We start from the raw sequence: 14,846 nt of genomic DNA on the forward strand, positions 1-14,846 counted from the left end.
TCCACGGCAACGGAAGGCAGATCTAAGAGTCCCCACTGCTTCTAATTTAAGACTTAAACCCTCTTGTCCTCCTATGCCCAGCTCCAGCTGAGACCGAGGAAACTGCTGACAGTGGCACAGGTGTCTAATCCGCAGTAAGGGCCAAGCAGCTTGTGTGCTCACAGCTCTGCCTGAGATGCTGTGTCAGGTCAGAATGATCCTGGGTGCTGGACCAAAGACAAGCTGTGCCCCTCCACCCCACCCCACCCCCACCCCCGATGGAAGGGCAGGCCGTGCTGGAAACAGACAGCAGATAAGGTCTGGGCCTAGTACTTTGTGCTGTGAGGAGTTCCCCAAGCCACTTCCAGAACCAAGAGGTTCAGCCTCCTTTCCTCTGGGGACAGCACAAGTGGGCGGAGCCTGTGGCTAGCCACCTGTGATTGGTGCTGTAAGAGCAGAGACATTGCAGATGGGCGGAGCCTGTGGCTAGCCCCCTGTGATTGGTGCTGTAAGAGCAGAGACAGTGCAGATGGGCGGAGCCTGTGGCTAGCCTCCTGTGATTGGTGCTGTAAGAGCAGAGACAGTGCAGATGGGCGGAGCCTATGGCTAGCCCCCTGTGATTGGTGCTGTAAGAGAAGAGACAGTGCAGATGGGCGGAGCCTGAGGCTAGCCCCCTGTGATTGGTGCTGTAAGGACAATGATGATTACACTTGATAAGTTAGAACTTCTTTTTTTGCTAGAAAATGAAGGCAGTCTTGCTAAGGAAGAGGAATGGATGTGGGCCCACATGATACCCATCCAGACATCACTCCCAGAGCATACTGACCTTACTAGAAACTGCACTTAGGAAGAACAGACCCAGGAGAACTGAGGACAAAACCACAAAGACCGATTCCACTACACTACAGCAACACCTGGGGTTTTAATAAATCACCAGCAATACCTCTACAAAACAGGACGGTTTCGTTTGTCTCATTTGGTATTGATGGGCAGATCAGATAAGTAACCTGCCTGGGTGCCTCTCCAGGTGATCAGAACAATGAAATGCCTCCAGGCAGAGAACCTCCAACTGCAGCCGCCTGACACATAGAAGGGCCCAAGGTTACTCAACAAGGGCAGTGATGGCAGCATTGTGCCAATGGCCCTGTGTCAGTGGCACCCGCTTCAAAGAGGAAATTCTGCACAGAATGAAAACTACCTTAAAACAAAATTAAGCCAACACCAATAAGCAGCCAGACCCCTCCAGCTTGGAGACCCACACTGCCCTCTCTCACCTGGGCAAGCCCCCGAGGTCAATCTCACTACAGATGTAGGGCCCTGGTCGCAGAATCACCCACAGGCCAATCTTTGCAGCCAGCCAGATAAAGGCCCTAGGGAGAGAAAGAAAGTCAGCCCTGAAGATCTAGAATATGGCTACATATGGGAGGAACCACAGGCACTTTGGGTATCAAACTTCCCTGCTCCTCCCTGCTCCTTCCTCTCTCACTCAGGGAACCTGGGGTAAGTGGGGCTTGGACAAAGCTCAGCACTGCAAGGGATCCCTGCACAACATAGGGGGCCAGAAGCCCAGGGAGCTGGGTATGCACTGCATCCTTGCATCAGGACCACCCACGAAGACCCACTGGGAGTTGTCAGAAAAAGTACAGGAACTTTGCACCCAGTAGCAGCCCAATTCCATCCCAGGTATATGAACCCCAACACAGAATCTGATAAGATCTGGGATCTTGACTCTCTAGACTATAGTGAAAAGGGGGATAGGAACCTGTAGGCTGAGAGCCCGGGGTAATATACAGATGGGGAGCATCCAGGCCCTGAGTTCAAAGCTGTTCTCAGCATCCTAAGAACAAGGCTCCAGACCCAGTCCTCAGTTTCCCAAAACAGAGTCAAGACAGTACATCGTGATGGCTCTTCATCAACCCCAAGTAACTTCCCATTCCAGACTAGGTCCAGAAGCACCGAGACTACATACTCTAGGTCCAGATTCCCAGAGAAGTCGAATTTGCCTCGTTCTGGCTCATGGAGGTTCCATGGCACATAGCTGTAAAGGACAAGATAAGTTCAGGTCAGTTTGTTTATCCACATAAGCACATTTAGCCCAACACCCATTATGATGGCTAAAGAGACAGTTTTCAATAACTTCAGACCTCAGAACCTGACATGAGGACCATAGAGACTGCAAGGCAAGCTCTAGGAAGAATATCACATCTCCTTAGGAGGACAGAGAGTCAACTTGACTAAGGTGAAGTATGAGATATTGGGAGTAAAAAGTCAGGGTCTGTGACCCCAGGTTAGAACGCACTGCGGTATTCTTAAGACCTTTAGGGGTCCTCTAAGAAGTTGCCCACATTTCTCTCAACACCGTTCTGATTTATAAAAAAAAAAAAAAATGTGTCCCTTTTATAACTGTCTTCAAAGCTAGTTCACAAATCACTCAAGGTAGCCCACTTCCTTGATTTATAATCATACCATTTTTGCCTAATAATGGAGAATTTCAACCTGTTGGTCCTTTTTATTTCATAGAGATAGCCCCAAATATATGTTAGCAGTTTTGAAAACAAAGCCATAAAAAAAGATCAATGCTATTCATAACTGGGCCTGTTTGTATTTATTTCTATTAATTTTGTGTATATGTGTCACGGGGGGACAGGAGGTATGGGCATGTGAGTTCAGGTTCTCACAGAGACCAAAGGTGTCTCTGGAGCTGGAATTACGAGCAGGTTGTGAGGATGACACGGACACTGGGAGCCAAAGGAAGGTCACTCTAAACTGCCAAGCCACCTCCGCCAACCTCTGAACCTATTTTTCTGATGACTTTCACAGTCTACATTTCGTCTGGTGCCTGCCAAGGAGCAGCCACCAGACTGGATGCAGGGATGATAAGCGCAGCCATCCAAAGGTCTTCCCAGAAAATAAATGCTGAGTTGCTGAGAGGCTGCAGCCCTTGAAGAAGACTACACTCGGCCAGGGCTACACATGTGGAAAGTGAAAGTTGCTTGTGTAAAACATCACTGGTCAATCTAGACAAAGTGGAGCACACCTGCAATCCCAGCATTCAAGACTCCACTCGGGGAGGACAGTCTGAAGCCACCCTGGGCTGCGTAGTTCATCTTTCTCAAAAAAAAAAAAAAGAAAGAAAGAAAGAAAGATAGATAGATAGACAGACAGACAGATAGATACATAGATAGAACAGACAGATAAACAGATAGATACATAGATAGATAGATAGATAGATAGATAGATAGATAGATAAGAAAGTTGCTTGTAGTATGTGTTCATAATAACAACAAAAATGTAGAGACACTAGTAGTGCATATCTACATGGAAAAGTCACTTGAAAAGACAGGGAGATGACAGTTCTCCACAAGCCATGGGGGCTCCGGGACACACCAGATTTTAGACAGTCTGACTATGAGACTATGAGTGGTCAGCCTTCAGAATGGAGAAAAGGCAAGTTTACTTATTCAAGCCACAAAATGAATAAACAAGCCACCTCCTCTATGCTCAACACTGACTCCCCCACCCCCACCCCACCCCCAAACTACTTGGTTGCAACTCCTGTACCTCAGCTTAGAGATTCTATAGAACGTGCAAACCTAAGCAAGCAGTGTAGGCTGACTTCCTGTAATAGCTTTCTTCCTGCAAACATTTTTGCACAGGCCCTGTTTGGTAGCCAGGTTTGGTGGAGGGATGAAGAGACAGCACTTACGTAGTAAGGGTATTCAAGCCACAGGCTTTCAGTTTGAGCAGGCGGTCCCTCCAGTATTCCCTGGGCACACGGAAATAGTGTATGGATCCCCCCAAAATCTGAAAGGTGGAGTCCTCCAGCATGAAGTTTGGGCCTTTTGTTCGAAGTCCCAGGCGCTGACGTTGGAGCCATAGGGGAAGCACAGAGGTCCAGTTCAACCTGGAAAAACAAAAGCCCTCATGCAGCCTAGAGTTTCCACAGCAGTGAGCACTAGTACAGAGATACACACTGTGTCCTTCTCTCCTTCACAAATCTTCTGTTTTCTCTCTTTCACCTGCTCCCAGGGTGGTCAGGGAAAGCTCCCACCTTCCCACTTAGCCAAACCTTGAAAGGTGACTTTCTTCATTACTACTTCCTGGGCTGGGCCCCACTGCAGGGGAAGAGCAAGCAGATGCTGCAGCCAGGAACAAGACAGACAGGACGTTCAACATGAAGACACGTAGGCTAAAAGGAGAGAGGATGAGGAAGGGTCATACTACTTGAGGAAGTCCTCTCTAGTGTCACGGACACAGGAGCAGCTGCAGCTTACGGGCTCCTACTACTGCCAGTTGCTCTAAGCCATCAGACTAGACATTAAAGAGAGAGCTACTAAAACAGTACCTCAGAGCCCCTTCACGGTCACAGCTGCCCACCTTGGGATTCAGATACCTAGAAAGAGGTGTCGAGGTTAAATGGCATCTATTCACTGACCACCTATGACGTTCTTAATTATCTTCTGTGAATCTAGTATCAACCAAGGGTTAACACAGCATGGCAAGGGCATGCCCAGGAAGGCTATGAGGGCAGCTGCAGTCCATGAAAAGGTTCCTATTGATGTCTCAGTGGTTGAATGGCCAAGAGGAGCTCACCTTGTTTCTCATAATTTATATGGCTATAAGACTCTCTCCTTATCTACACTCTTGAAGGTCAAGAGAAAAAGTCAACACAAACAGGTTTAGGGAAGTTGAAAACAGAAAATACAAGCACAAGAATATTTGGTGTAAAAGCAATTTTTAGTTGCTGCTTTTTTTTTCTTTATACATCCTGCAATAAGAGGGCATCTTGTTGCAGGCAGGTTCCTCTGCATACAACAGTCATCTGAGTACCAGGAACTATGGTCCTGATGGCCCCGGAATGGGCAGATTACTAAGAGTGTGAACAGTGCATGGGCAACATGGTATACTTGGGGATTCTCTGGGACCATTCATGAACAATGAAAACTACTTTTGATCTGTTCCTTTTGGCTTCTCGCCACCAAACTCACACAGGACTCTGCTTAATCATTCTTGGATAACTTGTCTCTGTTCGTGTTCGTTCGTTCTCTCTCTCTCTCTCTCTCTCTCTCTCTCTCTCTCTCTCTCTCTCTCTCAAGAGCTTCGTCTTCCAGCAACTGACATCTGAAGACTCTTGGGAGATGAAAACAAGGACATCTCATCTGGAAATAGAAGCTCTAGATGTGAGGCCCCTGGTAGGTTCCCTTACCCTAAATTAATGACTCCAGGTCTGTGGGTGAGTTTCTTCTGTGGAACAGAGCTGATGCCTGTCTCTCCTACTCAGAAAGGTCACTGGGAGGATCAGGTAAAAATAAAACACCCTGTGGAGTGTGGTGAAGGAATCTTATCACTATTTGAAAGCAGCTCGTGCTAATGAGCTGGCCTGGCACAGAGAGTAGCCTCAGTGCATTTAACGACATTAATATGAAATAATCCCAGGCTGTCATTCACCAATTTTGTGAGGAAATACTTTTGATGCCTAACATTCTGTCAGGCTATCTTACTATATTGAAAAAACTTTTGCACTGAAAGATCTGTACAGAGAGATCCCAACTCACCAATCTCACCCCTCTGCCAGCACGGAATCTACTCTGCCTGCCACCCGCCTATGCAAGGTTTGCCAGGTAAAAGTGCTTTTCACACTTTTGAGTGGTTGAAAAAGAATCGAAGTATAATATTTGGAAATATATCAAGAGAACGACATGAAGGTCACGTCTCTGTGTTCATAACTTACTGACATACCGCCATATCCACCTCTTTATGGATGGCTGCTTCGGGGCACAGGAAATAGCTGCTGTGCAGACCATGGGGCTCACACTGCTGAGAGCAGTTCATATGTGACCCTTGCCAGGAAACCCTGAAATCTCTACACGAGTTGATGCGCTCTAGGTTGTTCATTCGAATGAGGACCTGATGCTCCCACTCTGCCCTGGCGGTGATTCTTCTCTGCAGGAACCTTTCTCAGACTGTAAGCTCTGGACAGTTTGGGCTGTTTCCATTTGTGTATCTCCCTTGGTGTAAGGGTGCTTCCTCTGAAGAATGCACTCTGCTTCACTTTCCTGCTCACTACACACACACATACACACACACACACACACACACACAAACACACACACACATACACACACATAAACACAGAGGCACACACATACACACACACACACATACACACACACACACACATAAACACAGAGGCACACACATACACACACACACATACACACACACACACACACACACACACACCACCCATGCACCTACTAGACCTGCCAGGCTACTATGAGTAATGACTGGAAGGACACATTCTTTCTTTAAGTCTTTTAAAGTCTTAAACGGGGACACAGTGACGATCTGGTTACAAAAACATACACACAGGCTCATTATTTTAAAGACATTTATAATACATGTTACTGATCACTCTATCAGGAAGCAATCCTATTCTCTGAGCAAAACTTGAAAAAAAACTCTCTAAATATCAACTGAAGCTCACATCTGGATTCTTCTTGCTTTCCTTGGTGAGCACCTATAAATGTCTATTAAATGTGCAAGAGACTCATTTTGCTAAGCACAGAGACATGGACTAGGCTGGAGGCAAACTCTGTGAATCTCATTCCTTGACAATAACAAGGACTTTTATCTGAGACCTAGCTGGTGACCAATGTAGGCTGACTTCTGAGTGTGGTGTGCCAACACCAGAGTATTTCCATCTGTTGCTTGTTGGAAATGCAGGAATCTGAGACCTACTGAACTGAAACCTGCACTTTAACCAGAATCCAAGGTTAAAGACAAGTGCCCGATTGTACCTTCACCTGTAATATGCATGCGTTCACTCTCTCTCCCCCACCCCCTCTTCTCTCTGCCTCCCCATACACACCCATCTTTCCTTTGATGAAATCAAACAAGGAGTCAGCAAGAGAAGTAAAACTACAAAGTTAAACAAACAGGTAGAAATTGAACGACACTCTTAACCAACGAGTGAGTCAAGGGAAAAAATAAAACACACACACACACACACACACACACACACACACACACACAAAGAAATCAGATAATGTTTTGAGATGGAGAACAAAACCACACACAGAAAACATACAGCTCCACCCCAAACGTTTTTGAACTCCAAACTCCTGTCATCCATTATACGACTTAATATCTTTATTGCAATTTATGACAAGCAGATTAAGGGCCCTTCCCCCTGCTCTCATATATCTTTTTCTCCCCTTCTCTCACCCACCAACAAATCCCAATGTGCAGCTGTTGCGGACCAGATCCAGGAGTCGTTCTTGACTCCTAGTTCCTTGTCTCTTTCTCTGCCCTTTTATGGCCTGTTTAGACTTAAAACAAAAAGTCTCAATGCTGTTCAAGAAATAGGAAATAAACAAACAAGCAAACAGTTAACTGATATCAAATTCCAAATGCTGGGAAATTCATATTTTTTTCTGGAACTTTTCTGGTAGCCTACTAAACAAAGCACCAGTGCCTCAATAAAAGAGAGGTATTCGGTGGGAAAACAAGGATGGTAGATGTTGGGTTTCTCCAGAGAATTCGCTGTGAGAAGGAGATGATGCAAGGGAGATGATCATGTGCCAAAGGACAAAACTCCCTGCAAATAGTTATTAACACTAATCATGATCATTAATACTAATGATCATCATATTAAGAATAACCCCATAATTTCCTGAGTAATTAACTCAGTACTATTAGAATATAGGAAATGTCAACTGTGCGGTTCCGACTGGCTGGTTTAAAGATCACAGGGGCTTCACTCCTAAGTTAGGCTTGTTACCAAGGAGATAAGAAAACCCTGGGGAACCCAGAGTGCTCTGTTGTTTTCCTTAGCAAGCAATTCATTCATGATAACATTTTCTTGGATGAAACCGTAGGCACTTACTGTCTTCTCTGGAGCCAGGAGCTTATAGTACCACTTTTTTCTAGAACTTCTGTTGCTTTCATACCTCAGCTTTATTTTAAGGAACAAATTTAGGAGAAGTGCTGTGCCCTGCAGTCTAAGGCTTGCTCTTCTCTGTCACGTTTTGTTCTTCTGCCTAGAAGAAAGGGTAGTCTTGCTTATATTCTAGATAAGATAAGGATCCTAGACAAAGGTGTGTGTGTGTGTGTGTGTGTGTGTGTGTGTGTGTGTGCGCGCGCGCGCGCGCGCGCGCTCCTAATGGGGTCTCATGTGTTCACTGCAGCTATGGAAGGCTATAGACAGAAACAGGCTGCAGTGAAGAGACATGAACTAGGCCAGGTGAGGACTCCTCATCAGGCTGAACCTTGCAAAGGAGCAGGGTGAAAGCGGAAGCTTCCTGACACTTTGTCCCTGATCACTGAGGTGGATCATTAGAACAGAGAGTACATACAGGCTCCAGCAGGCAGTATGTCCCTGGACATGGTAAGATGTGCTGCTGTGTGGGACTCAGTGACAGTGACCCTCTTTTGCTCTGAATAGGTGCATGAATGGATTTTCAACTATCAAAATAAAAGAAAAAAAAAAGGAAACTTGTAGGATGTTTCGGTAGGAGGAGACCACATCCTGCCACCTCCTGGGACAAACTTCTTGGATGACATACGCAAATCAGAGTTATTCTGGAGCGCCCGTTGCCATGCCAGAGGGTCCTCTGTAAATCCTGCTAACAGTGATCGGTACCAGGCTTTCAGTAGGAATAGGAAGCTTCACTCAAGACAAGGTCAACTCCTCAATCGTCCGTTCACCATAGTCTGACCAGATATAAATGGTCCAGTATCCCCATGAGAAGATACAATGCACACATCACAAGGAGCCAGCAGTCCTTCCATTCCCACAACCTGTTGACCCCAAGGGCCAATTACCTTGATAAAATACACAATATGTTTTCTGAGATGAGAGCCTACAAGTTCAACTTCCAGATGTGCCTCCTGAATCAAAGTTGAACTGAATTCAGTTCAGGGCATCAGACGAGCAGAGAAGGAACCAAGAGAATACTCATGACCTCATTCATCCCAGTAGCCAGGCCACAGACCACAATTTTACCTAGCAGGTACATTAAAGAAGCCCAAAGACCTTATTATACATGCATAGCAATCTCCCCCATCAGCTCCCATAGATGGGTCAGCTTCTGATACAGGCCCCCTAGTTAAACAATGCTTTGGACTCTGACTCTGCTGAAAGAGTCGTCAAACAGCCTCTACAAGGATCTGGATTTCAAACCCGGAAGCCAGTATGTGCTTTCTACCGAGACACAAGGCACTATGGCAACTACTACTGCCTCTACTTTTCCTTTTGAAAAGAAACTAGATTACCTCCCAGGCTATGGATGCCTGGCCTCTTGGCCCTAAGACAGTATTGTGTGCTTCACAGGGCAATGGTTTCTAAGCCATGTAGAAAATACGTACATGAAGAGGCATGTATTAGACCTATAACTTGAGACCCAGTAGTGAAATAAAGAAACCCTTTCAGCTTTTCACCCCTGACAAGAGCGATAATTACACTGGTCTTTGGAGATAGTGTACTGTTACTGTCACACACACACACACACACACACACACACACACACACACAAATCCACCAGTAGCCTCATAAATTAATAAATGAGTGTATCAGCTAGAGGGAAGGGAAAACTCTGATAACTCAAAAAGAGTCTTGGTCTTTAATGCGAAGCCTATAGGAGTAATTCTGCGAGTATAGGTGGAATAACCTTCTGATACAGGAAACAGTGCAGCTGTGCGGAGTGTTTTAAAATCTCCTTCTTGGGCTTATATCACAAAGGTATATAAGAAGCCCATTAATTTTTATAAAACCTTAGGAATCTATATCATCCTACATGCAAACTAAAAAGAAGTTTCTCCCTTCGACAGTTGAGCTCCAAATGTCCTTTGTATGACCCAGAAGAAATGAAATGTGCTGTTTCGGAAGAATCTACCAGGATTTAAAATTAATGACTGTTATAGTCAGCAGCTCTACTTATAGAAATCCACCCATCGTATACTCACTGCAGCTGTTTACTTCAGGAGCTGAAAGACAGAAAACAATCAATGCCCATCAAGTGGGGAATGCGTAAATAAATTATGTGTCTAATGGACCAGTAGGAAAACAATATTTTCATGCATGTATACAATGCATCTACAAGAACCATTAGCAACTGTTTCTGGTACGAAGGGAAGGGAAATTGGGATAGAGGAGTTTCTTCTCACTGGTTCTTCCTTTATCCCCTGAATGTTCATTTATTACCTACTCACGAATTAAATACTCAAAACCACCTTTTTCTTAAAATGAGAACACCCGTGAATACCAGCTCTTGGGCAAACAAACACCAGTCTGAAAGTGTCTGCTTCCTTGACCATGAGCCTTGAAAACCACTCCTTTCGTCTCAGAAACAGTCCCACACAAGGGGAACCCCTTTTTCAACATGGGCTTTCATATTCAGAGCAGTAGATCTAAGCAAACTGTGAGACTGGATGGAGAAGAAACCATGCCCGTACCAAAAGGTCCTTTACCCCTGCTGGAGGTGGCAAGTTAGGAAGGTCAACCTGTCCTTTTAGCAAAGAGCAAATGCATGTGTTTTCATTGCTAGTTACTTGACCCAAAGTGGGGAAGACCCTTTCCCACCATTCTGATATCCCCGATGCCAATGCCACACAGTTCTTTGCTCTGATCAAGAATGTCAGAGTCCTAATAGAACTTTGGTCTCCCCCAGGGACTGGCTACCACGGTTCCATAAAAATCCCAGTGCCAACCCCATCGCACCAGCACAGAGTAAGTCCTGCACTGTGAGCTACCTCCCAGGTCACTTTGCTTCTCCACCTGTATGAGGCAGCAACTGCCTGCCCAGAGACACTTCCAGATTCTAAAACCTTTACAACTAAAAGATGAAAAGGACAGCACCCAGAGTTTGGACACTGCAGGGTCTGTGACTCGGGCCTCAAACAGAGTGGAGTCCTAAAGTACATAAAACTTGGTAGCTTCACAAAACCTCAGGGTGACAGACACAGTTTGTCCCCAGATTATCTTAGGAAAACACATTGATTTAAATTTAAATGTAACCACCACAGCTAAACCATCCACTTATCTACTTTTAGCAAGGAATAGCTTGAAAGACACCAGAGCCTAGAATCCAGATACTGGTGGTACAGGATCAGTAGTGAGTGTCAGTGAGCAGAGCAAAGAAATGAATACATCTTTTACAAACGTGCGTGCAGCTCACTAACCTAAGGAACACTCTAGTTGGTTCTCTCTCTCTCTCTCTCTCTCTCTCTCTCTCTCTCTCCCTCCCTCCCTCCCTCCCTCTCTCTCCCTCCCTCCCTCTCTCTCCCTCCCTCTCTCTCCTTCTCTCTCTCTCCTTTTCTATCTCTCTCCCTTTCCCTCTCCCCCTCCCCCTCCCTCTCTCCCTCCTCTTCTTCCTCTTCCTCTTCTTCCTTCTCCTCCTCCTTCCCTGCCCTGCACTTTAGCCAGATAAAAATCTAAGCCTAAGATAAGCAGAACTGACTGAATTACTGCTCAGCGAAGTGAACTGAGAAAAAGGATCATAAAGAGATTGTGACTAGATCATATCAGATAGGCTTCCCTGTGTTCATCCAGTGGAAGGAAAACCATAAAGGAGAGCAACCAACCGTAAAATAGCTCACACTGACCACACAGGCTGCCACTCTTAAGTGGGGGAAAAGCAAGCCAAGAGAGTGCCCACACCTCAGATAACATATGGGGGCACAAACAACGCCATACAGAGGAAGAAGAAGTGGGAGGGAAGGGGGACAATGGGGTACCGAGGAATTCAGCGAGAGGGAAGATGGCTATTTCTACTACTTTTAATTATAGCGGTATTTTCACACATTATCTATATCAAAACTGATTTGATTGACTGTGTACACTTCATTGTATGACAAGTACAATTCAATATATACAGAAAGCTTTTTAAGTAAAAAGCATTATTTGGCACAAAACACACACACACACACACACACACACACTAAATTGAATAAAATCTTACTCCAAAGTCCTTTTTTAGCCCTCTTAAATTACTTAGATATGATATACAAACAACTATAATTAACTGTGAATAAACCCAAGGAAAAGTCTGTCGGGAGAAAAAAAAGGCAATATTTTTAAGCCAAACACCTAACTCCCAGAAACCTCAAAATACCTGCTGCCGTGATCCGTGAAAAAGTCCAGTCCTGACAGCCGGGCTCCAGAGCACTGGAGGAGAGTAGCCAGTTCCCATGTGACCTATATTCCATTAGCCACACCAACATTCCCCAACGACAGCTGGGAGAGGCCCCCACCACCCACTCAGTTAATGACCCAGTCCAAGCTGGGGGAAGCCAGGAAGAGAGGTCCAGTTTGTTTTCCTTTGGCTTCATAGCTATTAAAGTAACTCATAGATGTTAATACATTAAGAACTGGACAGGAAGAGACAGTCAAAATTATGCCAAAGAGACTTGTCCTCTCAAGGAATCCCAAAAGATGGCCCTGACCTTGGGTCGGAGCCTCTCTAACCAGCCTTGCCTGCTGGAAAAAAAAAAAAAAAGTCATGAAGCAACTTACCGTTTCAACCTGTTTCTAGACTTGAGCCACAGCTAGGAATTCTGACCCATTCCACATTCCTGCTGTGGCTGCCAGCTTGCCTGGGTGGGAATCAGTTACTCACCTATGAGAAGGTTAGGCTACTTCTTCTCAGTCCAGGTACTTGCCTGACACCTCATCAGTGTCCTGTCAGGTGACAAATGTCCTGCCTCCTTCCCACACATTTTCCTGAGGACTATTAGAAAATGCTACCTGACCAGGTTCATCCCTTCGGGAGTTGCCCTCACAGTCACCTCTCTGAGTCACCTGCAGGGACAGGTGTCCTTCCGACCAAAAACAAGCAAATATTTCTCCGGAGCTCCAGCCCATGGTTCCCTGCTCTATGCGAGAGCCTGTCTTGCCTCAGCCCCGAGTAATACTTCTGGAGTTACATCAACCTTGCCCCTGGGAAAAACGGAGCATTTGACAGAAGCCATGACCAAAATTCAGAGAAAGGGCAGTTAGAATAAATAAGATGGGGAAAGTGTTTGGAAAAGGAAAGGAAATAAAAGGCCTAAAAGGCCTTATGAGTTTCCTGGACCCCAGAATGAGAAAAGATCTAGTGTCTTCTCCCAAACAATATGACGTCCTCTCAGAAACAAAGAGGTATAGGTTGTGAAAGGCGTCTATGTGAAGTTTCCAAATGTGTTCTCACGGCAGCAAAAAGGACTCAGATCTTGGGGGCCTAGTTTCTGTCTCAGGTAAGTGGAAAGGGAATAAAAAAGGAACCAAAAACAAGACTGAGGTTTATGGCTACCTACCACTAGCTCCCAGGGCTGAGCCCTCACCTCAAGCCTACTGGCACAACATTCTGCGGCGTTGCTGGGAGGTTTTGAATATGTAAAGTGGCAGGCACTGACCTGGAAGATCATCAGGACTGCAGGCTCCTATAAATAGAAATGCTTTGGAAACCTTCTGGAGTGGATCACCAGAAAACTTGTTCCTGGGCAGTGAGTGGTAAACCTTTCTTTCAGTGAACACCACCGACTGGCATAAGCTTCTATAAAAGGGGAGCGTACAGAAGTGGAGGAAAGTGGACAGACAGAAACTGCAGTGTGGTGCAAATTAATCAGGGCTGAGAGTCTGGGAGAAGCCCACAGACACCACCTTAACGGTGGACATCACGACACTAACTTTGCAGAAGACAGACTTCCAGCTTAGCAGGAAATGGGGGGGGGGGGGGTCCTGAAAGAAAAGCAGTGGGGGTTACACGAAAGAGTGATAGGGGTGTCCTGTCGATCTTCTCACACAGGGCTGGACTTGTCTATGAACAGCAGAGTCCAGCACCAAGTATAGAACACTGCGAAACTCAACACACTGACCCCTAGGGACTGACAGGGCAGTGACTGCCTGGTGTTACACAGGGGCAGGGTAAGAATGACTGGAGGCTCGTAGGGACTCCAGGCTGTTGGAGCTCTCTAGGAGAATAGAGTCGCGATTTCCCAGACTTGTGGCAGACTAGAACCTGAGGTGTTGGGCTGGGACCAAACGGGTCCCATAGGTGCTGGGCGGAGCTCTCTCTCACCTGCGGAGCACCAGGAAGCTCAAGACCAGCAGCAGCAGGAGTCCGAGTGTGCGGCCCGGCCTCCGCCGCAGGCTCCACTTGGGCATCGCGCGAAAGCCGCTGGTAGACACCGGGGTTCCTACTCCAGCAACACTCAGCGGCGCGCCAAAGCCTTGGCCCGGAGGGGCGGGACCGCTCACTGGTTACCTGGGCAACCATGCTACCGCCAGCCCGGCCCGCTGGCGCCCATTGGCTGAGGTTTAGGGTCCCGCCTCCGCTCCCAGGCTTTGCGCAGACAAGGGACCCGGGTGGCGACCAAGCCAGGGAAGAGCGGGGCTGGGCGGGACGGGGACGGGGAGGGGCGTGGCGGGGCGGGGCTGGGAGGGGAGGGAAGGGGGAAGGGAGAGGAGGGACGGGACGGCGGAGAGGCGGGGCAGGAGTGGGGCGGGCGTTCTCAGCCCAGCCCCAAGCTTGTCTGAGTGTTTCCCATCCCCTTTGAAGTTGCCTGCTAAAGAAGTTTAGGTAGTAATCAAGTACCTAACAGTTAACAACTTCCCATGTCAGCCTGGTTCCCACTCTGAATCGCAGAGGCATTTAAGTTTAGGGTCTTTTCCTGCATGAGAGTGTAGACAGGTATAGAACTATTGGGTCTATGTTGCTGCACATTCACACACTATACATAATAAAAAATATAACAAAAAATAATTATGACATTTAAGGAAAGGCTGAATAGTTACTCTGGCAGAGAATCATGTCCCAGCAACATCATCTGATACCTGAGTGACATTTATTCCAGCATCAGGCAGCATTTCAAAACATTGGTTTGTAGAG

General features: G+C 46.5%; 1 protein-coding gene across 7 annotated transcripts in view; it reads right to left on the minus strand.

The window, feature by feature from the left end:
* Positions 1-14,240, minus strand: part of Glb1l2 (galactosidase, beta 1-like 2) — a 51,387-nt gene extending 37,147 nt beyond the window's left edge. Inside the window, exons 1-6 of one of the 7 annotated variants that reach the window (XM_039081998.2) lie at positions 14,037-14,240; positions 4,325-4,372; positions 4,049-4,168; positions 3,686-3,883; positions 1,949-2,017; positions 1,254-1,349 (exon numbers count right to left, since the gene is read on the minus strand). In XM_039081998.2, coding sequence (XP_038937926.1) covers positions 1,254-1,349; positions 1,949-2,017; positions 3,686-3,883; positions 4,049-4,168; positions 4,325-4,372; positions 14,037-14,122 — 617 coding nt within the window. In that variant the 5' untranslated portion in view covers positions 14,123-14,240. Of the gene's footprint in view, positions 1-1,253; positions 1,350-1,948; positions 2,018-3,685; positions 3,884-4,048; positions 4,169-4,324; positions 4,373-14,036 lie in introns of those variants that run through there. The other 6 variants (XM_017595859.3, XM_039081999.2, NM_001192018.1 and 3 more) reach the window with 6 other exon arrangements.
* Positions 14,241-14,846: the final 606 nt, after the last annotated feature.

Source organism: Rattus norvegicus, chromosome 8 (assembly GCF_036323735.1).
Source record: "Rattus norvegicus strain BN/NHsdMcwi chromosome 8, GRCr8, whole genome shotgun sequence".
In the NCBI taxonomy this organism is placed as follows: domain Eukaryota; kingdom Metazoa; phylum Chordata; class Mammalia; order Rodentia; family Muridae; genus Rattus; species Rattus norvegicus.